The sequence below is a fragment of the Rhinopithecus roxellana genome, chromosome 10, assembly GCF_007565055.1.
Source record: "Rhinopithecus roxellana isolate Shanxi Qingling chromosome 10, ASM756505v1, whole genome shotgun sequence".
Taxonomy (NCBI): domain Eukaryota; kingdom Metazoa; phylum Chordata; class Mammalia; order Primates; family Cercopithecidae; genus Rhinopithecus; species Rhinopithecus roxellana.
Window position 1 is genome coordinate 95312051 of NC_044558.1, and position 23501 is coordinate 95335551.

At 44.0% G+C, this 23501-nt stretch overlaps 1 protein-coding gene across 1 annotated transcript in view; it reads left to right on the plus strand.

Moving 5' to 3' along the window:
• The first annotated feature begins 1720 nt into the window (after window positions 1-1720).
• Window positions 1721-23501, plus strand: part of PPTC7 (PTC7 protein phosphatase homolog) — a 53417-nt gene continuing 31636 nt past the window's right edge. The window contains exon 1 of the mRNA XM_010379087.2: window positions 1721-3180. Within this exon, the coding sequence (XP_010377389.1) occupies window positions 2958-3180 (223 nt within the window). The 5' untranslated portion in view covers window positions 1721-2957. The remainder of the gene's footprint in view (window positions 3181-23501) is intronic.

Sequence of the window (23501 nt, forward strand, 5' to 3'; positions counted from 1 at the left end):
AAAATGTCAATAGTGTCAAGCTTGAGAAACCTTGCCATAAGCTAATTAGTGCTCATTGTGAATACGTTAGCAAAAAGAAACCCAAAGAGGTCAATGTACTAGTCTGGCAGAAAATCTCACTAGGAAATGTCATGTCTTGTTTGTTTGTTTGTTTGTTTGAGGAGTGGAGGGTGACTTTAGTGCAAAGCTCTTTCCTAATGTCATAGAGGTGCCCTGGGAGCCCAGATGGTATTTTCACCACACTTGTTCACCTTTAAGAGTGGCAACTGACCTCTCAGGAATCCTTGAAGTGCTAGGAATGTAACTCTGTTAAGGAAGAAAACTCAGGCCTTTTTAAGTCCAGCAAAATGTCAAATGTGAATTGTGTTTCTGGGAGAGGGAAGGGGAAGGGAGGTGTTTTATACAGTACCCTCTCCTGACTTCCCCCATGGTGATGAAACTTCAGAGCTGGCTCTGGAATAAATGATTCAAGGGAACTCGAGGCCCTATCTCCTGTTCTTTTAAAACTTGCAAAGGAGTTTTTAGAGGGATTCTGTTCGCCACATGCTTCTATGGGCAACTCATTTGCAGGAAACTCACTTGCAGGAAATTCATTTGCCGGAACTCAAGGTACTGGTATCACTTAATCATGAAAACAGCGGCCCCATCGGAGCAGAAGTTACTGGCTTTAGAGTCACATCTTAGGTTGCTGCTACTCATCCCATCAAACCGGTTCTTGTGACTGACATGGAAATTAGGTAATATATGCCCTGAAAAGGAAAAGTAGGAGCAGTCTGAAGGAGTTTGATGAGGCAAGAAATAGGGTTGACATGCTATTTTAAAAAGTTTGTCCTTGGGGTAGAATTACCTGCCAGGCTGACTGGGATCTGGTAGTGGTGTGTGTACTTGAAAGAGCTACCTTTAGCACAGCTGGCAGAAATATAAATGCCAAATAGAGGATTCCGAGAGGCACTACCCCCTCTTCTGGGAACTCTCCAATTCTTGCGCCATTAAAAAAAAGCAAGGTGTGAATGCATTATTGTCATTACTATGCCATTTATCCAGTAAATGAACATTTTCTGGGTTCTGTATATTTGACAAAATGCCACTAGGTGAAGTCATTTCTTCAGTCCAATTTTGATGAAAGCCCTTAAAGACAGAAACATATAGAGAGTACTTGGCACACTGTGAACTGCAAAAGTGTTTAATGATGACAGTAATTAGGATAACAGAATAATGTGTGTTGAGTTGATAGTTGGCAGCATTTAAAATATATTAAGAAAGCATAAAAAAGGACCATTTAAAAACAAGGTGGGAATCCCCAAAGTAACAATGGTCTTGTCAAAAGTGAACTGGAAAAAGACTGCTGTTTCTGAGAAATATATGTTTCAATCAAACTAAAAATTACTCTAAATTGGATTACTTGCCCCAAAGCTCATTTTCTGTTGTTTGTGAACCCCACTCACTCAATCATTCCTGTATTCAACAAACATTACTTTCTTTTATCATTTGTGGTTCTTATTCCATTATTCCTTCTTTTTTTTTTTTCTGAGATGGGGTCTAGCTCTGTCTCCCAGACTGGAATGCAGTGGCACTATCTCAGCTCACTGCAACCTCTACCTCCCAGGTTCAAGCGATTCTCCTATCTCAGCCTCCTGAGTAGCTGGGATTACAAGCGTATGTCACCAAGCCCAGGTAATTTTTTTTTTTTGTATTTTCAGTAGAGACCACGTTGGCCAAGCTGGTGTCAAACTCCTGACCTCAAGTGATCTGCCCACCTCGGCCTTCCAGAGTGCTGGGATTACAGGTGTGAGCCACCACACCCAGCCTATTATTCCTTCTTTTATTCCACAGACATTTACACATTCTCCTACTGTGTGCTAGGCATTGCTTTAGATTCTAATAATTCAGCAGCAAATGATCCTTGTCCTTGGGAAACTTAGAATCTAGTGAAATATTCATTCATTCTTTCATTCATTCACGTATTTACTGTGTGCTTATGTCTTTTGAGGATACAGCAACAGAAAACACAGGACCCTCAGATAAACGAATTACATTCTAGAGGGTAGAAGGGAAAGCAAGGGCAAAGGTCTTGAGGCCCTGTGAGCATGGCTAGAGGCCAGTTAGCAAAAGGGACATGACACCACTTGTGTCCCCTCCCACTCTGATAGGGACACATAACATTTTCTCAATTTTTCCTAAAAGACTGTATAAAAAATCTCTTCTTTCCAAACAGTTTGCCGCCCTAAATCCTTCCAGTATATTACTTGGGGAGGTGTCACTAGATCTGTGTAACTGTTTCTCATTATGTGACTCCATTCTGGTTTCTTGCAGGTTTTTGTTTAAAGGAATGGTGGCGTTATTTATTTAAAACAGGCTTTAAAAGATACGGTTAAAACAGGGGAGAAAACCCTCACGTGGCCCACCTACAATTCCTACTAACTTAACACAGGTCCCGGGTTTGGGGAATCCTCCTAGGTCCTAAATCTTTGGCAGCCAAGTCAAAAGTGACTACGACTCCGGGACTATAATTCCCAGGAGACACTGCGTTCGCACTCTCTGCGCATGCTCAACCTTGGGGACTGCAGAAGACTGAAAGCCCGAGGGGCGGGGCTTGGGGCTGAGCGTTGAATCGGGGCGGGGCTAGGGGCAGGGCCAGGGAGGGGGCGGTGCTGCCGGCGCCGCCCGGAACACGCTAGTGGAGCGGAAGATGGCGGCGGCAGCTGCGGCTGCAGCCGGGACCTCAGTTGGGCTGAGGCGGAGAAGCCGCCGGCTCTGACCTCGCTCTGGCTCCGGTGCGCGCGGCTGAGCGTGTGCGAGGCCCCGCGCGTCGGGCAGGGGCGGCGGCGGCCACTGCGCGCCGCCCTGAGGAGCGCCCCAGCGGCGGCGCGACTGCGGCTGAGGAGAGAGCCGGCTCCGGGCCTCCGCGTCCTCCTGCTCCCCCGGCCCCCCGCCTCCTCGGGGGGGCGGCGGCGGCGATGTTCTCGGTCCTCTCGTACGGGCGCCTGGTGGCCCGCGCCGTGCTCGGCGGCCTCTCGCAAACCGACCCCAGGGCCGGCGGCGGCGGCGGCGGCGACTACGGGCTGGTGACGGCCGGCTGCGGCTTCGGCAAGGACTTCCGTAAGGGCCTCCTCAAGAAGGGCGCGTGCTACGGGGACGACGCGTGCTTCGTGGCCCGGCACCGTTCCGCGGACGTGCTGGGTGAGTTCCCGGCCCGGTTCCCTCGCCCCAGCCTCGGATCCGCCTCCCGGGGACTCCCCGCGCGGGGCTTCCCCAGTTCCTCCCGGCGGCGAAAGGAGCCAGAGCGCTCACATGGAGGGAGCGCTTACTATGCGCCAGGCGCCGTGCCAAGCGCTCCGAGGCGCGTTTTCCGCTTGAACGACCCCCATTTTAGAGAGGAGGAAACTGAGGCCCACAGCGGTCAAGTCGTGTGCTCAAGGTCACAACCCGAGAGTGTGACCGGTCTGTCAGAGTCCAGAACCACACTCTCGGTCTCACTCGGCCGTGCCAGCCCTGGGCGACCTCGTCCCCTCCCTGGGCGACACCTGCAGGCTCCTAACCTCGCTCTGGTTCCCTCTTGCGTGCCCCGGGGATCCTTGCCTCTTCGCGTGCTCCCGGCACCACAGCCCGGCCCAGGCTGTGGGATCGGGCAGTCGTGAACCCCCAGACAGCCCGGCCGTATTATTTCGCCGCCTGGATGGTGACCAAATCTTCACCCTTTTCGGACTCTGGCGGTGGGGGCTGCTGGCTTGGCGAAGAAACCCTCACAGCGTGTTCTCCCAAACTGATCTTGTCCACTTGAGGTCACTTGAGGGTTGGCAGAGTCTCCTTGATCCAAAATAGAATGGTCGAACCTACTTGTAGACTGCAGCCGGGAAAGCTTTGAGATTGGTCACAGCGTTTTCAGGCAACAGGTGCTCCCTGAGGCCTATTCCAGTTATACCTTTGAGGGGTGGGAGACTAGGGAGAGAGCTGGCAGAAAAGGCTAAATATAATTCACAAGTAGTCAGAAACTTTATCATAATGTACGCCTTAGGAGATTTTGTGTATGCTATGGGATACTGTGCCATTAAAACTCTTTGAATGAATAAAGCACTCGCTTTGAAGTTGAAGGACGTGTTGTCATTGAACTTGGGTTCAAATGTCACTTTGATTTCCCTTCCCAGGTGAGACTAAGTTTTTGGTTACTTTAAATTTCATATGCTGAGGCAGAGTTTGGCATTGGAACAAATGGTTCTGTAACTTTTTTATGACAGTAATTATTTTTTAATCTGATCTCAGAATAATTGCCTAGTATCTTTGGTTCTACCACGTGTAGTGTTTGTGAACATGGGAATGGAAAGGTTGTTCTCAGTTTAATTTATGAATGACCCCATTACCTGGGTTGAAGAAAAAGCATTTAATATTTGGGCAACGCTATTGATATTCACGTGAGAGAGAGACTTAGAAAGGTCCTGCAGCTTGCAGATTGAAATTGCACAAATCCACCCCGAAGTCAGCTGTCAGTAGCTATCTTTTCCCTGATACATTTAGAAGTGCCTCACTCAGTGAGCTTGTGACCTGTGCTGCTTTTGTTTTGTTTTGTTTTGTTTTAGACGGCAGGCCGGAGTGCAGTGATGCAATCTCGGCTCACTGCAACCTCCGCCTCCCGGGTTCAAACGATTCTCCTGCTTCAGCCTCCCGAGTAGCTGGGATTATAGGCACCCACCACCATGTCCAGCTCAGTTTTGTATTTTTAGTAGAGATGGGGTTTCACTGTGTTGGCCAGGCCGGTCTCGAACTCCTGAACTTGTGATTGGCCTTGTATTCGCCTCGGCCTCCCAAAGTGCTGTGATTACAAGTGTGAGCCCGGCCCCTGTGTTGCTTTTTAAAGTTTTGCTCATAACATGAGATAGGGGATAATGAGCCTCTAACGTTCACCTTATAAATCTGTATGCTGGGCTGGGCGTGGTGGGTCATGCCTGTAATCCCAGCACTTTGGGAGGCTGAGGTGGGTGGATCACGAGGTCAGGAGTTCAAGACCAGACAGACCAATATGGTGAAACCCTGTCTTTACTAAAAATACAAAAATTAGCCAGGTGTGGTGGTGCGCGCCTATGGTCTCAACTTCTCAGCAGGCTGGGGCGGGAGAATCACTTGAACCAGGGAGGCAGAGGTTGCAGTGAGCCAAGATTATGCCACTGCACTCCAGCCTGGGTGACAGCGAGACTCCCTCTCAAAAAAAAAAAAAAAAAAAAAATCTGTATGCGGCTTTTGTGGAAGATCTGTGACTTGATTGATGATTTGTGGAGTATTTAAATGTGTCAAATCCTATATTGAAGCTTGATTTTAAAATTTTAGAAGGCTAGGCCGGGCGTGGTGGCTCACGCCTGTAATCCCAGCACTTTGGGAGGCCCAGGTGGGCGGATCACCTGAGGTCAGGAGTTCCAGACCAGCCTGGCCAACGTGGCGAAACCCATCTCTACTAAAAATACAAAAATTAGCCAGGAGTGGTGGCACATGCCTGTAATCCCAGCTACTAGGGAGGCTGAGGCAGGAGAATTGCTTGAATTTGGGAGATGGAGGTTGTAGTGAGCCGAGATCACACCACTGCACTCCAGCCTGGGTAACAGAGCAAGACTCAGTCTCAAAAAAAAAAAAAAAATGCAGTATGATACAATAAAATTTTGGAAGGCTCCCTTCTTAATGGAGTGGGATATTTATAAGAGTTGGGGGGATTTTGGTCAAACCCATTCTAAAAAAGTATAAACATAATTTCATGCCCTAGGCATCCTGGTGGAAATCCAGCTAACTTTGATGCTCAGCTTTGCCACTTAGTAGCTATGTGATATGTGGTCTTGGGCTGAGCCTCTCTTGAGTCTCCTTTTCTTTATCTGGACTAGGGGATGAAGGGAATGGATGACCTGACCCTTAGTGACTACAGCTTCTGACCGTCATCTCATATTTTCTTTTGTTCTTTTCTTTTTTTTGGTGGTGGGGGGATGGTACGGAGTTCCGCTCTTGTTGCCCAGGCTGGAGTGCAATGGCACCATCTCAGCTCACTGCAACCTCCACCTCCTGGGTTTAAGGAATTCCCCTGCCTCAGCCACCTGAGTACCTGGGATTACAGGCGTGCGCCACCATGCACGGTTAATTTTTGTATTTTTAGTAGAAACGGGGTTTCATCTTTTTGGCCACGCTGGACTCGAACTCCTGACCTCAGATGATCCACCTGCCTTGGCCTCCCAAAGTGCTGGGATTACAGGCGTGAATCACCACGCCGGGCCCATATTTTCCTTTTGCTTTGAATAGATGGCACCCTTTGTTGTTCTGCACCTTGAATGACAGGTGTCATGGGCACCTTCGGTAGATGCCTGTTTTGTATGTAGCACTAAGCCAGTGGTTTTTAGCTTTCCTTGGTTCACAACCCCTGAGGATCTTTGTCCAAGAGATTTCTCCTCAGGACCCTGTGCACAGAGATAAAATTTTGCATAGGCTCTTAGGAACTTTGCTGACTCTGTGACTCCTCTAATACCACCTGGAGGTCCATGCATAGGAATCAGATCAAGAACCCCAGCTCTGTACCCGTCTTGAAGGGAATGCCAGTAGACACAGTCAGATAGTGGTTGCTGATGTAACCAAAGGGTGGTTGTTAGCCATGTTTGACAAAGATCAAGCGTGCACATATGCAAATGGTAGGAGATAGGGGCAGTGAAGGACAGGTTCTCCAGGACTGTCCTGTTGTGGAGGAGCTCTTCCAGAGGGCAGTCTTGGGAGCCACCTGAAATAACTTCATGAGTTGGCCTCATTTGATCCTTGGCTGTCCTGAACCAGTTCATATGATGGAGACTTCTATTTTTTTGATACTGTAAAAGGTGATGACTTTTTTTTTTTTTTTGAGACAGAGTCTTGCTCTGCTGCCCAGACTGGAGTGCAGTGGCGCGATTTTGGCTCACTGCAACCTCTGCCTCCCAGGTTCGAACGATTCTCGTTCCTCAGCCTTCCAAGTAGCTGGGACTACAGGCGTGTGCCACCACGCCTGGCTAACTGTTTGTATTTTTTTAGTAGAGATGAGGTTTTGCCACGTTGCCCAGGCTGGTGTCGAACTCCTGACCTCATGTCATTCACCTGCCCCAGCCTTCCAAAGTGCTAGGATTACAGGTGTGAGCCACGGTGTCCGGCTGAGGTGATGACTTTCAATGACTCTTTAATACTGCTGTCTACTCTAGAGTTTGGAGTTACAAACTGAATTACATTAAAAGGCTGTGTTGAGTAATAACGTTACGTTGAACTAAAGTGCTTTTTGAAACTTTTGGTTCTGTAGATAATTAATTTTCTTTGAATTGACAGCATATTTCTTTTTTTTTTTTTTTTTTTTTTTTGAGACAGAGTCTCGCTCTGTCGCCCAGGCTGGAGTGCAGTGGCACGATCTCGGCTCACTGCAAGCTCCACCTCCCGGGTTTACGCCATTCTCCTGCCTCAGCCTCCTGAGTAGCTGGGACTACAGGCGCCCACCACCTCGCCTGGCTAGTTTTTTGTATTTTTTTAGTAGAGACGGGGTTTCACCGTGTTCGCCAGGGTGGTCTCGATCTCCTGACCTCGTGATCTGCCCGTCTCGGCTTCCCAAAGTGCTGGGATTACAGGCTTGAGCCACCGGCCCGGCCCATATTTATTACTGAGTATCTGTGTAACAAATTATTTACTGTGGTTATCTAGGACTCCTTGACTGGAGTGAAAACTTTATTTCTTTTTATATAAGAAAGAGAAAGCTTTGTTTCTTTAATTTAAAATTTATCTGTCCTATTAGTCATGCAGTGACTAATAGTACTTGGTGCTTCACAACATTTTGTATAGTCCCCACTGGATTTCTTTTTGGAAGAACCAACTGTGGTGGGTGTGGTGAGACATAGGAACCACTCCTGTCATTCTCTGGAAAATTGACAAAGGTGCTTTCTCTTTACTAGGTCCAACAGGAGTAAACCAGTACGAGTGGGAGCTATGTACACTTTTCTTGTTCCTTCTTCCCTATGGCAAATTCCAAGTTCTCTTATTACTCTATATGGCATGACTTCCTAGGTGCACAAAAATGTGAGAACTGCATGGTGTAATAGCTGGGCTTCCCACAGCCTTATGCTACTTAACAATAGAATCAAAGACTGTTGAGAATTGTAACACTTAGAAACCTTGGGGTCTAGTTTTTTTCACCTCACTGATGAGAAAACAGGCCTCCAGAGAGTCAGATGACTTCCCCAAGGTTACTCTACTAGTTACGGGAACTGAGGTTGACACCTATCTCAGTCTCTTAACTGAGACTGCCTTTCCCAGCCCTCTCCCCGTTAGACTACTGGTCAGGTTTTCTTGATGATATATGTGAATTAAAAACCAGTCAGTCTCCTGATAACTTTTGTCCTTCGAATGCTTTTCCTGGGTGTGTGTATGTTTGTGTGTTTATAACTTCTTTATTCACTCTGACTCATAACTGAAGTGCAACAAAAACTCCTCTGCATGCTAAACCACAGTTTACAGAAACCACTTATTTTTAAAATGGCAGCCTGGTCTGTGCCATATAAATTTTGACCTCTGAATAGAATTGTAAAGTATTTATTATGAAACTGTGGGATGTTTATTTAAGCTTGGTTCAACTTGAAACCTAAAAATGAAGTTAAAATTTCATATCCCAGCCTTTGGATCTGATTTTGATCGTGGTCAGGATTTTGAAGTGTTTTTGTGAGTAATGTCCATCTTAAAAGTAGTTGTCTTAAGGTATAAAGATCGTGTGAACAAAATTAAGATCTAAATTCTATTTAGGAAGTGAATGGATGAGGTAGAATCTGGTGTTCTCAAACAATCATGATCATTTTAATATACTTACAGAACCACTATTCTAAAAGTGAGTTGTCCATTTAAAAAAGTAGTCACCTTGAGAGTGTGTGTGTGCCCGCTGACATCAGTCTTTCAAGAAGTCCTCGTTGGAATTTTCCTCAGCTAGATTTCAAGCCATGTCAGGACACCAGTCTCGTTATATTACCATAATTTTCTTTCTTTTCTTTTTTTTTTTAATTTTATTTTAAGTTCCAGGATACATGTGCAGGGTGTGCCATAATTTTCTCAAAGTCAGATTCTAGCTTCATCTACCTGTTGATAGCAAATATGACCTTGAGTGGATTTTTTTTTTTTTTTTTTTTTTGAGAAGGAGTCTCGCTCTGTCACCCAGGCTGGAGTGCAGTGGCCAGATCTCAGCTCACTGCAAACTCCGCCTCCCGGGTTTACGCCATTCTCCTGCCTCAGCCTCCCGAGTAGCTGGGACTACAGGCGCCCGCCACCTCGCCCAGCTAGTTTTTTGTATTTTTTTTTTTTTTTTTTTTTTTTTTTTTTTTTTTTTTTTTTTGAGACGGAGTCTTGCTCTGTCGCCCAGGCTGGAGTGCAGTGGCGCGATCTCGGCTCACTGCAAGCTCCGCCTCCGGGTTTACGCCATTCTCCTGCCTCAGCCTCCCAAGTAGCTGGGACTACAGGCGCCCGCCATCTCGCCCGGCTAGTTTTTTTGTATTTTTTTTTTTAGTAGAGACGGGGTTTCACCGTGTAGACCAGGATGGTCTCGATCTCCTGACCTCGTGATCCACCCGTCTCGGCCTCCCAAAGTGCTGGGATTACAGGCTTGAGCCACCGCGCCCGGCCGTTTTTTGTATTTTTTTAGTAGAGACGGGGTTTCACCGTGTTAGCCAGGATGGTCTCGATCTCCTGACCTCGTGATCCGCCCGCCTCGGCCTCCCAAAGTGCTGGGATTACAGGCTTGAGCCACCGCGCCCGGCCTTTTTTTTTTTTTTGAGACAGAGTCACGCTCTTGTGCCCAGGCTGGAGAGCAGTGGCGTGATTTTGGCTCACTGCAACCTCTGCGGTGCGATTTTGGCTCACTGCACCCTCCGCCTCCTGGGTTCAAACAGTTCTGCCTCAGCCTCCCAAGTAGCTGGGATTACAGGCGCCCACCATTACACCTGGCTAATTTTTGTATTTTTAGTAGAGATGGGGTTTCACCATGTTGGCCAGGCTAGTCTCCTAACCTCAGGCAATCCACCTTCCTTGGCCTCCCACAGTGCTGGGATTACAGGCGTGAGCCACACGCCCAGCCCCTTGAGTGAATTTTTAAAAACTGATATGTATAATTCACATTCCATAGCATGTATTCTTTTAAAGTGTACAGTTCAGTAGTTTTTACATTCACAGAGTTATACAGCCGCTGCCACTATCTAGTTCCAGAATGTTTTTCATAACCACCCAAGAAACCCCCTATCCATTAGCAGTCACTCCCCATCCCCCAGTCCCTGGCAACAGAAACTAGATTCTGTCTGTGGATTTGTGTTTGAGACATTTCATACAAATGGATCATGTAATATGTGGCCTTTCCCTTAGCATGTTTTCCCTTAGCATGTTTTCAGAGTTCATCCATGTTGGAGCATGTGTTAGTACTTCCTCCCTTTTTATGACTGAATAATGTTCCATTGTATGAATATACCACATTTTGTTGATCCATTCATCTGTTGATGGGGCCACTGAATTGTTTCCACTTTGGGCTGCTGTGAATAGTACTAAGCACATTTGTGTACAAGCTTTTGTATGGACATATGTTTTTAATTTGAGGGGATATATACGTAGGAGTAGAATTGCTGGGTCATATTGTAACCCTGTTTAACTTTGTGAGAAACATAGCTCTTTTTTTATGTAGTTATATAGTATTAATATACATATAATTACTTCATATAAGCGAAAATATTTTTTAAATTGCAGTAATCAAATATATAAATTCTGAGATCAGTCGGTATTTTAAATATGCCTGATTTCATAATGAGCTGTGAGCTTCCAAGAGAATTGTGGAATATTAATAAGGAAGTGTGACTGGGTTTAGTAAAAGAGCCATCTAGGACTAATGAAATAGCAGGGTTTAGGAAGCCACTGACTAGTGGCTTTCTGACTATTTTGAGTGTTCTTTCATTCTGTAATACGTAAGATTACAGGGTTGATGGATAGAGGAGGTTTGCTGTTTGCTTTTTAAACTTCTGTTCCTTGATATTTTTCTCATTTTGCTATATAGGTGTATTGCAGTTTTTATAAGGTACTTATAAGGTACCTTTATTTTTGAAGTCATTTCCTCATTTGTTATAGCTTCAGAGCTACTTTTCCTTTCTTCACAAATGTTTTGAGATTTTTCTAGCTTAGTTTAAAATTTTCCTAACTTACAGTTTATCTCTCAATTTCTTAATAATCTCTTTAAAGGATTCTGGTTGAATCCTTCTGTAGTGCAAGTAATTGAATTTTAGAAGCATAACTATTTACTTTTTATAAGTGCATTTTTAAAGGAGGTTTTAAATTGTAGCAGAAGGTAGATTACAGATGGAAGCTGTTGTGGAGGTTTCTTTTTTTTTTTTTTTGAGTTGGGGTTCCTGGATGGGAGGAGGCTGTACCCTGAACTTTAGCACTGCTTTATGAAACTGGGCAATACATAACCTGAATGGTTGCAACAGTATCCAAATGGAGTTTGTACTAGTGTGTGACACCAGAAGCACTACACCAGGTTAGAATGTGACCTACAACCATGTCCTTTGAGTAGCTCAAATGCTAAAGTTAAGTTCAAGCTAAATGTCAGATTCATTTTATGTTCCCATGCCTTCTAGAGAGAGGTCTTGCCTGGGGCTTTAGGTTCAGAAGTTTTAGGAAAATGCTTTGCAAAAGTAAGTTAGCAGTATTTTATTTCTAAAGAAATTGGACTTTTCAAACTGGAAGTTTTAGTTTATTAAAAATAATGTGAGCTTGCCTTTCAAAATTAGATGTTAACCTTTGGTCTCTTTTTAAGAAGTGATGTCCTGGATCCTAATTTTTGTTGTTAGCAATAAAATTTATGAGTCTGTCTTGTTTGGGATTTGTCATATATTTTAAAAATATGATAGGGGCTGGGTGCGGTGGGTCACGACCTATAATCCTAGAACTTTGGGAGGCCAAGGCAGATGGATCATTTGAGGTCAGAAGTTCAAGACCAGCCTGGCCAACATGGCGAAACTCTGTCTCCACTAAAAGTTAAAAAAAAATAAAAAAATAAAAAAAAACCAGCATGGTGGCATGCACCTGTAATCCCAGCTACTAGGGAGGCTGAGACATGAGAATCGCTTGAACTCTGGAAGCAGAGGTTGCAGTGAGCCGAGATCATGCCACTGCACTCCAACCTGGATGACAGAGCCAGTCTCTGTCTCAAAAATAATAATAATAATCTGATAGGGAGTTTTCTATTTCCCTGAGAACTAAAATAATTTGTTTCCTAACAGTTCACAAAATTGGATGTCATAAATCAAGACTTTTGGTAAAAGCTGACCTATTGCAGAGGGCATTAGGCTAACACATGACTTATTATTCATTTCAACTTGAATTGACAACTGGCACAGCTCTTTCAATTTAAAGTTTTTAAAGAAGAAAAGATAAGCTAAATATTTTTGAATAAAATCTCCAACAGGAAAAATCCCCAACAGGATTGGGGATTGAGGATTGGGGAATGGGGAAGGATAGAAGCTTTTCTTTAAGAAGTAAAAATGCTTCAATCTTTTTTCTTCTAAGCCAGTTGTTTGGTATCTAACACAAAACATGATTCTCCCATCCTTCTAGTGCTTTATATAGTGCCTTAGAACTTGCAAAGCATTTTTATATTTTACCTTATTTAATCTTTGTAACTACGAAGCTTCTGCTCTTATCTCCACTTAATCTGAATCTGTTTCCTCATCTATAAAATTGACACATCAAATAATGGTAGTATAGTTAGTATTATATTGGGACTTGAACCTAGGTCTCTTGCTTGCATGTCTAATGCTTAATTTTTTTTTTTTTTTTTAATTGTAGAGACAGAGTCTCTCTGTGTTGCCCAGTCTGGTCTCAAATTCCTGGGCTCCAGCGATCCTCCCACCTCAGCTTCTCAGAGTGCTGGGATTTAAGGCATGAACCACGTGCCAGCCTGTGTAGTGCCTTTATTTATTTATTCATTTAGAGACAGAGTTTTGCTCTTGTTGCCCAGGCTGGAATGCAGTGGCGCAATCTCCACCTCCCGGGTTCAAGCGATTCTCCTGCCTCAGCCTCCTGAGTAGCTGGGATTACAGGCATGTGCCACCACACCCGGCTAATTTTGCATTTTTAGTAGAGACAGGGTTTCTCTATGTTGGTCAGGCTGGTCTTGAACTCCCAATCTCAAGCAATCTGCCCGCCTTGGCCTCCCAAAGTGCTGGGATTACAGGTGTGAGCCATTGTGCCCGGCCTGTGTAGTGCTTTTTAAATAATGGCTGTTTAGTACTTATAAAAGTAACACATCTTCAGAGAAGTACCACATAAAACACCTATAACTCATAACTCAGCTATAGTAAGCTATAGTCATTGTGGTTCCCTTTAGCCTTTGTGTATATAATTGTATACATGTTATTAAATAACATAGAATACACATTGGATTAATATGCATTCTACTCTGTAAAGCTTAAAAAGTTGCAAGAGTATGCAAATGGAGTTTGTAATAGTGTATGACTCCAAAAGCATGTTGAAGTGCATGTTTCCATACTGGTAAGCATAACTGCATCATATTCTCCTGCATGTATAGCCTATCAGTTACTAAACCAGTCCTCTTATTTCTGGTTATTTAGGTTGTTTCCAATTTTCTGTTATAAACAACACTAGAATGAGTATCTCTTTACATCCGAATATTTCCTTAGGGTAAATTCGTTGAAGAGGAGTTCCTGGGTCAAAGCCTATGAGCATTTGCAAGGCCTTTGATAAAGATGACCATAGGGCCAGGCATGGTGGTTTACGTCTATAATCCCAACACTTTGGGAGGCCAAAGCACGCAGATCCCTTGAGGTCGGGATTTTGAGAGCAGCCTGGCCAACATGGTAAAAACCTGTCTCTACTCAAAATACAAAAATTAGCTGGGCGTAGTGGCAGTCGCCTGTAATCCCAACTACTCAGGAGGTTGAGGCAGGAGAATTGCTTGAACCCAGGAGGCAGAGGTTGCAGTGAGCCGAGATCACGCCACTGCGCTTCAGCCTGGGCGACAGAGTGAGACTGGTCCCAATAAATAAATAAATAAAAATAAAAAAAGATTATCATAGGTCCTCCAGAAAGGTTATATATTACTTTCCCAACTCTGTGAAATTGCTCTCATCAGCAAACTTATTGTTGATCTTGAGTCTGTCTCACTTAAGAATTTATGAATTTACTAGGTTCCTAAATAGTTGTTTTCGAGATGAGTAAGTTTATAGTTGATGAACTGTTCTAGAATGGATTGAATTGTTGGTATGAATCCTAAGGACTACAAAATGACTGCAAAAACTTTGCCAGAGACTAAGAAAGTGACTTACTATAAGGAGTGCTTTCTGCTGAAGGGCCCAGTACTATTTTTACTTGGCAAATTCCAACACATTTTTGCACTGTTCTGGTACTCATTAACGAAGTATTTTGAAAAGAAAGGGAATTTGTTTCTTTTTGGACTACTCTGTACATTGTTATCTTTGTCTTTTTTTTTTGGAGACAGAGACTCACTCTGTCACCCAGGCAGGAGTGCGGTGACGTGGTCTCAGCTCACTGCAGCCTCCGCCTCCCAGTTCAAGCAATTCTCCCGCCTCAGCCTCCCTAGTAGCTGGGACTACAGACACATGCCACCACACCCGGCTAATTTTTGTATTCTTAGTAGAGATGGGGTTTCACTATGTTGGCCAGGCTGGTCTTGAATTCCTGACCTCATGATCCGCCCGCTTTGGCCTCCCAAAGTTCTGAGATTACAGGTGTGAGGTGAGCCACTGCACCCAGCCACGTTATCTTTCAAGGATGCTGCTATCTAGCAAGTTTTTTGACTTATCAAAATTAGTCTATGCTGTCATTTGAGGTAAATGCAAAAGGTTGGCTGGGCAACAAATGAGGCAAACAAAAAGTGCTTCTGTTTTCACATCTGCTATGTTTGAATAGCAGTTTGGGGCAAGAAAATAAGATTTAAGCTATTTCCATAAGAGCTAGAAAACTGTTCATGGCCTCTAGGTTGACCACTAATTGGTGGTGGAATCATTAGTGTTTCAATGAAATGAGAAAGTCTAAATAAGGATGCCTTATGTATGCATTGTTCTTAGAAATCCATTTCTCTTGGTTTTGAGAGGCCATTTTGATCCTGTCATTTTTTTCTTATTAAAATACACAATTCACCAAACCCTCAATGATCTTTGGATAACAGGGTTAGTGTGTTTTATGGATGCCTGAAACTGTTTAGTATCAAACCCTATATAGGCTATGTTTTTTCCTCTACATACATACATACATACATACATACATAGCTGTGATAAAGTTTAATTTATAAATTAGGCACAGTTAGAGGTGAGCAGCAATAATTACTGCACAATTCTATACATGCATATTTATAGATCATTTGACTTCAGTGAAGTCAATACTAATTTATAACCATCTTGTTTGTTGTTGTTGTTGTTCCAGGATCTTGTGCTTGACCATCATCTTTTATTCTTTTATTAGAATTTCAAATTGAAAAGTGGTTGAGGTGTTTGTTAGTGGCTTAGAAAAGAAAAACTTTGCCAACATTTTAGTTAGGTGTTTAAAACTAAAGTGAAAGGACAAGGGGCAGTGTTTCCACTCTCTAAATCATTTTTGAAACTTCCCTGGAAATATACATGTGGCAGTGCAGTAAGGACAAGAGATGGTAAATTGGGAAGCCTGAAATGGAGCCTTTGTTTCAAAACTAGTTCATGCAGTAAATGTAATATTGTATGTGAAATGCAAAGTATAGCCCTATTTGTTTTGTTTTCTTTTCCTAACTGAATGAAGACAGGATAGCCCTATTTGTTAACCTTTGTTTATAAAGAGTTTCTTAAACTGGCTCTTTTTTCCTGCAGTGTGACTTAAAAGTCCCACAGTCTTGGATCCAAGAAAAGGACTCTAGAGAGACTGTGTCTTCCTGCCCCTCATTTCACAGATGAGGAAACTAAATCTTAGAGAAATGATTTGACCAGTATCTTAGGTCCAGTTAGTGGCAAAGAAAGTTGGGAGCAGTGTTATCTCCAGACTTTTCTTTAATGCTCTTTCCATCAGCTCAGTCCTCTCTTTGTCTTTTTTTATTTTTATTTTTTGAGACGGAGTCTCACTCTGTCGCCCAGGCTGGAGTACAGTGGTGTGATCTCCACTCACTGCAACCTCCACCTCCTGGGTTCAAGCAGTTCTCCTGCCTCAGCCTCCCATATAGCTGGCGCCCGCCACCATGCCTGGCTATTTTTTGTATTTTTAGTAAAGATGGGGTTTCACCATGTTGGCCAGGCTGGTCTTGATCTCCTGACCTCAAGTGATCTGTCCACCTTGGCCACCCAAAGTGCTGGGATTACAGGTGTGAGCCACCATGCCTGGCTTTTTTTGGGGGTGGGGGGAGCAGGATGGGGGGAGTACAGGGTCTTGCTGTGTTGTCCAGGCTGGAGTGCATTAGCTTTTCTCTACACAGGTGCAGTTGTAGTGCATTGCAGCCTCGACCTGAACTGAAGCCATCCTTCTGCCTCAGCCTCCCAAGTAGTTGAGACTACAGGCTTGAGCCATCTTGCCTGGCAGCCTTCTCTTTGAATGGCCTGTTAGAGGAACATCTTGTAGCGAGTTCTAACCCAGGGAATGACACCTTGTGAAACGCTAGGATCTGTTACTAGGTTCAATCCCTTTGGAGTTTTTGGCTGAAAGTTTGTATACCAGATGATTGGTGTTCTAACTTTTCATGTGTGGTCAGCTGAATTCATTGTTCATTAGTTGCTTCCTATTAGTTCCTGACAGGTGTTTTAAAGACCAATGAACAAAACAGACTTCAACCCTGATGTTTCATAGTCCTGTGGGGAAGGCAAACATGCACGGGACTGGTGTGAAAGAATACGCAGAGGGCCTGCCGCGGTGGCTCATGCCTATAATCCCAGCACTTTGGGAGGCCGAGGCGGGTGGATCACCAGGTCAGGAGATCCAGACCATCCTGGCTAACATGGTGAAACCCCGTCTCTACTAAAAATACAAAAAATTAGCCGGACGTGGTGGCAGGCGCCTGTAGTCCCAGCTACTCGGGAGGCTGAGGCAGGAGAATGGCGTGAACCCGGGAGGCAGAGCTTGCAGTGACCGAGATAGCGGCACTGCACTCCAGCCTGGGCTACAGAGCAAGACTCCCATCTCAAAAAATAAAAATAAAAAAGAATACGCATGAGGTTGTAGGGGCACAGCGTCAGGCCTTAAGAGACGGGTTTTTCAGTAAGCTGAGGCAAATAAGAAGAATGAGGATGCTCCAGATTGAGGGCTCAGCAAAGGCAAAGTAGATCCCCAAAACTGTAGCTGTTTCATGGCTGGTAGGGTTGGCATAGGGGGCAGTGTTGAGAATTGGTGTTAGAAAATAGACTGAGACTAAATTGTCATGTTAAGGAATTGGGTGGTTTCTTTTGTTTGGTTTTGTTTGTTTTTTGGGGGGTAGGTGGGGAGGAAGCTATAGAAGAGGTCTTTGCTTTTGAAGAGGCAGCACATTCAAATGGTAGAGAATTTAAAAGGTGTTCAGAATTCAAAAGAGTGCACAGTGAAGTCTCACCACCCTTGTCTCCAAGCTACAAAGTCCTCTCAAGAGGCAACCAGAGTTGTTAGTTTCTGTGTATCCTCCTAAAGAATATTTTACATATACAAGCAAATAAATATATATACATGGAAGGTATTTGACTAGAGAAGTAACATGGACATTGCGATGTTGTAAAAAAACAAATCGATACAGAGGGTGTAATGGGAGAACTGAAGGCAAAAGACCAGTTACGAAGCTACTGAAATAGTCTGAGCTAGAAAGGGCTTTACCTAGGGCAGTGAGAAGTAGTAGAGCTTCAGACTCATTGTAGACTTGGTGATAATTGGTCAGCGGATGAAAGAGAAAGAGGAGTGCAAATTGATTTAGAGGTTTTCCACTTGGAAGATGCCTTAAGGTTTCTAAGCCTAGAAGTATGGGTAAACTGGGCTGCCATTAATTAGGGTGGGAAATACAAAAAGGAAGGATCAAGTTTGGGAACACAAAATGGGATTGTTTGGTATAAGAAGCAATTTACAAGCAGAACCATCAGGCTTGTGGAATGCTTCCATCCAGCTGGACTGCTAATTCTCGTTAGAATAACCTGTGCTGAGAGGCCTAGGCCCACCCTGGCCACACCAACTCAGGGAGTAGGGCTGGGGTTCCATAGGTAATCTCAGTGTGCAGCAAGGGTGGGGAATCATTGGGCCAGGTAATAGGCCAGCCAGTGGGGATGAAACGACGGTTAGCGGTGTGAGACTCAGCCCTCTGGGGTCTCACAATATACAGAGGAAGAAGAGAGAAGGGAAAATCGCTATAAAGGCACTGGTATTATTGTAGTGACAAAGAAAATGGTTAGGCCCATGTATGTATTCCTCATAGTTTTAGGATTTCCCATGTAAAATGAGAAATCTTTGAGTTGGAATCCTGACACAGAGGAGGCGGCAGGCTCTGAATAAATATTTGCTAAATAAGGTTACTTCAGAGTCCTTCTGGGGAAAATATTCTTTTCAAAGTGCAGGTAAATCCTTTTTTGCTTGTTATTTTTGGAGACAAATATACGTTTATTTCTTAGTACTTGAAAATGTTACTGTTGAATGTTTAATGGAATATTGAATGGTGGTGGATGTGTGACTGAAAGAGCTGAATGGACTAATCTTTTATGCATTGTCTCTGAGTGGGCATTGTCTTTTGGTTGTGACCACAGACTAGTGTTTGTAGAGCTGGCAGCCTACAAACATGGGCCAAAGACTGTTTTCTGATTGCTGCAGTCTAGGCTGGTCTGTTTGCTGCTCACTGGCCTTTCTTAAAGATAGGCATAACTGTCACTTGCTGAATGTTGGCTGTGAGCGGAGCATTGGCAGGTGTTCTGAACAGGTTATCCTCGTTCCTCACACCGGCCCTGTGAAATCTAGGATACAGCTCCATTCACAGGTGAAACTACTGAAGCTCAGAGAGCTGCTCAAGGCCACGCTTAGCACATCTTGTTCTGGGGCTGGAGTTTGAACCCAGATCTGCCTCCAGAGCCTGTGTCCTTGCTCAGTATCCCACATTGCCTTTCCAGTTAGAAATTATCATTTTAGGCCGGGCGCAGTGGCTCAAACCTGTAATCCCAGCACTTTGGGAGGCCGAGGCGGGCGGATCACGAGGTCAGGAGATCGAGACTCATCCTGGCTAACCCGGTGAAACCCCGTCTCTACTAAAAAATACAAAAAACTAGCCGGGCGAGGTGGTGGGTGCCTGTAGTCCCAGCTACTCGGGAGGCTGAGGCAGGAGAATGGAGTAAACCCAGGAGGCGGAGCTTGCAGTGAGCTGAGATCCAGTCACTGCATTCCAGCCTGGGCCACAGAGCGAGACTCCATCTCAAAAAAAAAAAAAAAAAAAGAAATTATCATTTTAGACTTTCTTTTAGGGAGGTGATTTTGGCTGATGGTGAATTTTACTTAGTTATTAGCTATTACTTTTGTTTTAATTAAGGGGTTTTGCTCAACTGTTAACCATTGGTTAAAACAAAAGCTTCACAAGCCTTGTTGAGTTTGGTAGCCTCAGGCCAGCCTTTCCTGGGACCTCCTAAATGCCATAAGCTCTGTACTGCATTGTTTGCGCTGATTAATGGTGAGAGGTTCCTGGCATGAGTGTAATAGACCTGGAGGTCAAGTTTCCCTGCTCTTAGAACTCTTACCTACTATGACTTGTACTTTATTCCTGTAAGTCAGAATCCTAGGGAGTTGTTCAAAATGCCTGTCTCGTCAACCTCTCCTACAACTCATGTTTTCTTTTATCCTTCAAGGCTCATTTCAGACACTTGTTCATGAATCCTTTTGATTCCTTCAGCTACGCATAATCTGACCTTCTTTGCTTTTTTTTTTTTTTTTTTTTTGAGACGGAGTCTGGCTCTGTCGCCCAGGCTGGAGTGCAGTGGCGCGATCTCGGCTCATTGCAAGCTCCGCCTCCCAGGTTTACGCCATTCTCCTGCCTCAGCCTCCCAAGTAGCTGGGACTACAGGCGCCCGCCATCTCGCCCGGCTAATTTTTTGTATTTTTTAGTAGAGACGGGGTTTCACCGTGTTAGCCAGGATGGTCTCGATCTCCTGACCTTGTGATGCACCCGTCTCGGCCTCCCAAAGTGCTGGGATTACAGGCTTGAGCCACCGCGCCTGGCCGCTTTTGTTTTTATTGGTGCATATTTTGCTTTATTGTAGTCATATATCTTGAATCTCCCTAAACTGTCCTCCCCAGACAAAATCATCACTTGATTTTCAGTTCCCATATGCAGGAAATATTTTATTACATATAAATCCCTTTAGCTCCCTTTCACCATTTTATTACATATAAATCCCTTTAGCTCCCTTTCACCATAGTGTCTTGCATACAGTAAATATCCAATAAAATGTGTTGGATAGTTTTAATATTAAATGTAAGTATAGAATGTAGTTTTTACCTGATTTACATAAATAGTTCTTGTCATCCTTCCCATAAAACTAACATTACTCATTGCTAAAAAATTGGAAAGTATGGGCCAGGCGCGGTGGCTCATGCCTGTAATCCCAGCACTTTGAGAGGCCAAGGTGGATGGATCACGAGGTCAGGAGTTCAAGACCAGCCTGGCCAAGATGGTGAAACCCCATCTCTGCTAAAAATACAAAAAATTAGACGGGCATGGTGATGGATGCCTGTAATCCCAGCTACTCAGGAGGCTGAGGCAGGAGAATCTCCTAAACCCGGGAGGTGGAGGTTGCAGTGAGCTGAGATTGCGCCATTGCACTCCATCCTGGACGACAAAAGCGAAACTCTGTCTCAAAAAAATATATATATATATGTGTGTGTGTATGTGTGTGTGTATACAAAATTAGTGTTCAGAAGTTAAGAGACAGCTCTCCACTTGGCAGGCTATTCAAAGAATGATGTTCTCATTTAAAGGGGAAAAAAAAGTTACATTTGTGCCAGGCCGCATGTGACTATAGACCTCTCCCAGAGGGTGCCTATTTTAGTCAAGGCCAGCCCTTATTTTTATAGAGGGTGAAGAAAGCGGTGGGTAAATAGTATCTTCTTTGGGGTTAGGTCAAGGATTTATGGCTTGTCATAAATAACAGGTTGACAAGAATTCTAGATCTAATCTTGTAAATTATAAGCAGAAGGAAAATCTTCTCCCCGGCCTAAAGGGCCAGTGCAAGTAGGCACATATCAGATAGCTCACCTTTAATTGCTTGTTACTTCCTTACTTAATTTTTGAATTATTTGGTATTATGTGACATTTTCTAACACCTGAAAACAAACTGAAGCCACAGCTTTAATAGAGGCTCTTAATTCTGTAACATACGTAGTGCCCTGCCTCTGCCGTTCATAATTTACAATAAGTATGACCTCCCAGATGATTTGTTTGTTGCTTCCTCCTGTCCAGAAAGCATTGCTAACAGCATTTGGCATTTGAGGAAGATACTGTTGCAGGCCAGAAAGAAGTGAAGTGACCTTTTCAGTGACTTAACCTTCAACTCTGCAGCTTGTGGAAGGCAGGCCAGTGATTCATACCAAGTCTGTAAGTTGCACAAGTTCCCCAAGCCACAGTTGAACCGGAATAGATAATTCCACATTCAGTGTTTGATATTTATGCAGAATTATTGAAGTTAAAGGAAGAGCATTTTTACTTTTAAAAGGTTGACCTTAAGTTTCTTTGCCTTCACACAGTTGTTTCCTAATCCTCATGTCAGCGCCTTTCACTGCTTTTTAAGACAAGGCAGCTGCCCAGAATAGTCTGGAAATTATCTTCTCTAGGTAATGAAGTAGTCTAGACATAGGTGTAAGTGTATGTGGAGGCTCATTAATTTGATTAATTCTTAAGTAGTCTCATATTTACTAAGCTAGCAAGGAATAGCTAACTATTTTGTTTGGAATTCTCAAACACAAAATGAACCACTTATTCCAGCTTTGATTTTGTTATTTGAGTTTTGCCTGTAGTTTCTATTTTCACACTTTTTTTTTTTTTTGAGATGGAGTTTTGCTCTTGCTGCCTAGACTGGAGTGCAATGGCGCAATCTTGGCTTACCCCAACCTCCGCCTCCCAGGTTCAAGCGATTCTACTGCCTCAGTCTCCTGAGTACCTGGGATTACAGGCATGTACTACCATGCATGGCTAATTTTGATTTTTAGTAGAAATGGGGTTTCACCATGTTGGCCAGGCTGGTCTCGAACTCCTGACCTCAGGTTGATCCACCTGCCTCAGCCTCCCAAAGAGCTGGGATTACAGGCGTAAGCCACCTCATGCGGCCATTTTCACACATTTTATTACAGAGTTGAACCTTTCTTTCCATCCTTTGAGCTTCATTACCTTCATTTTTGAATTTACTTCTGCTTAGAGATCTTATTCTTGACATAGTCTTGATCTCTGGAGAATCAAAAGACACAGATTTCATTGTGATTAATGTGGAATGGAAACTTCTTTTTTCGTCTTTTTTTTTTTTTTTTTTTTTTTTTGAGATGTAGTCTCACTCACCCTGTCGCCCAGGCTGGAGTGCAATGGCGCAATCTGTGCTCACTGCAGTCTCTGCCTCCCGGGTCCAGGCAGTTCTGTCTCAGCCTCCCAAGTAGCTGAGACTACAGGTGCCCACTACCAAGCCCAGCTAATTTTTGTATTTTTAGTAGAGACAGGGTTTTGCCACGTTGACCGGGCTGGTCTCGAACTCCTGGCCTCTGGTGATCCACCCACCTCGACCTCCCAAAGTGCTGGGATTATAGGCATGAGCCACTGCGCCTGGCCAGAAACATCTTTCTTCTTTTGTTTTTCCTTTTCTTTTTTCTTTTTTGAGACAGAGTCTTGCTCTGTCACCCAGGCTGGAGTGCAGTGGCTCAATCACAGCTCACTGCAACCTCTGCTTCCTGAGTTCAAGTGATTCTCCTGCCTCAGTTACCCAACTAGCTGGTATTATAGGCGTGCGCCACCATGCCTGGTTCATTTTTATATTTTTAGTAGAGATGAAGTTTCACCATGTTGGCCAGGCTGGTCTCAAACTCCTGACCTCAAGTGATCTGCTCACCTCAGCCTCCCAAAGTGCTGGGATTATAGGTGTGAGCCACTGCACTGGGCCAGAAACTTCTTGCAAAGGGAGTATTTCACTTGCTTGTTAAAACAGGAAGTGCAGCATAATCTATATAATTTTACTTCCATAGAACTGAAAGGACTGTTATTAGTCAAAAAGCAAATGGCATTTTTATGTATAACTTGACAGAATATATTTGTTGAATATAGTTTTTCAGTAATCCTGCTTTTCATTCATTTTGGATTTTTTTTTTTGAGACGGAGTCTCAATCTGTTGCCCAGGCTGGAGTGTTGTGGTACGATCTCGGCTCCCTGTGCAACCTCCGCCTCCTGGGTTCAAATGATTCTCCTGCCTCAGCCTTCTGAGTAGTTGGGACTACAGGCATGTGCCACCAGGCCAGGCTAATTTTTTTCTTTTTTTCTTTTTTTTTTTTTTTAATTT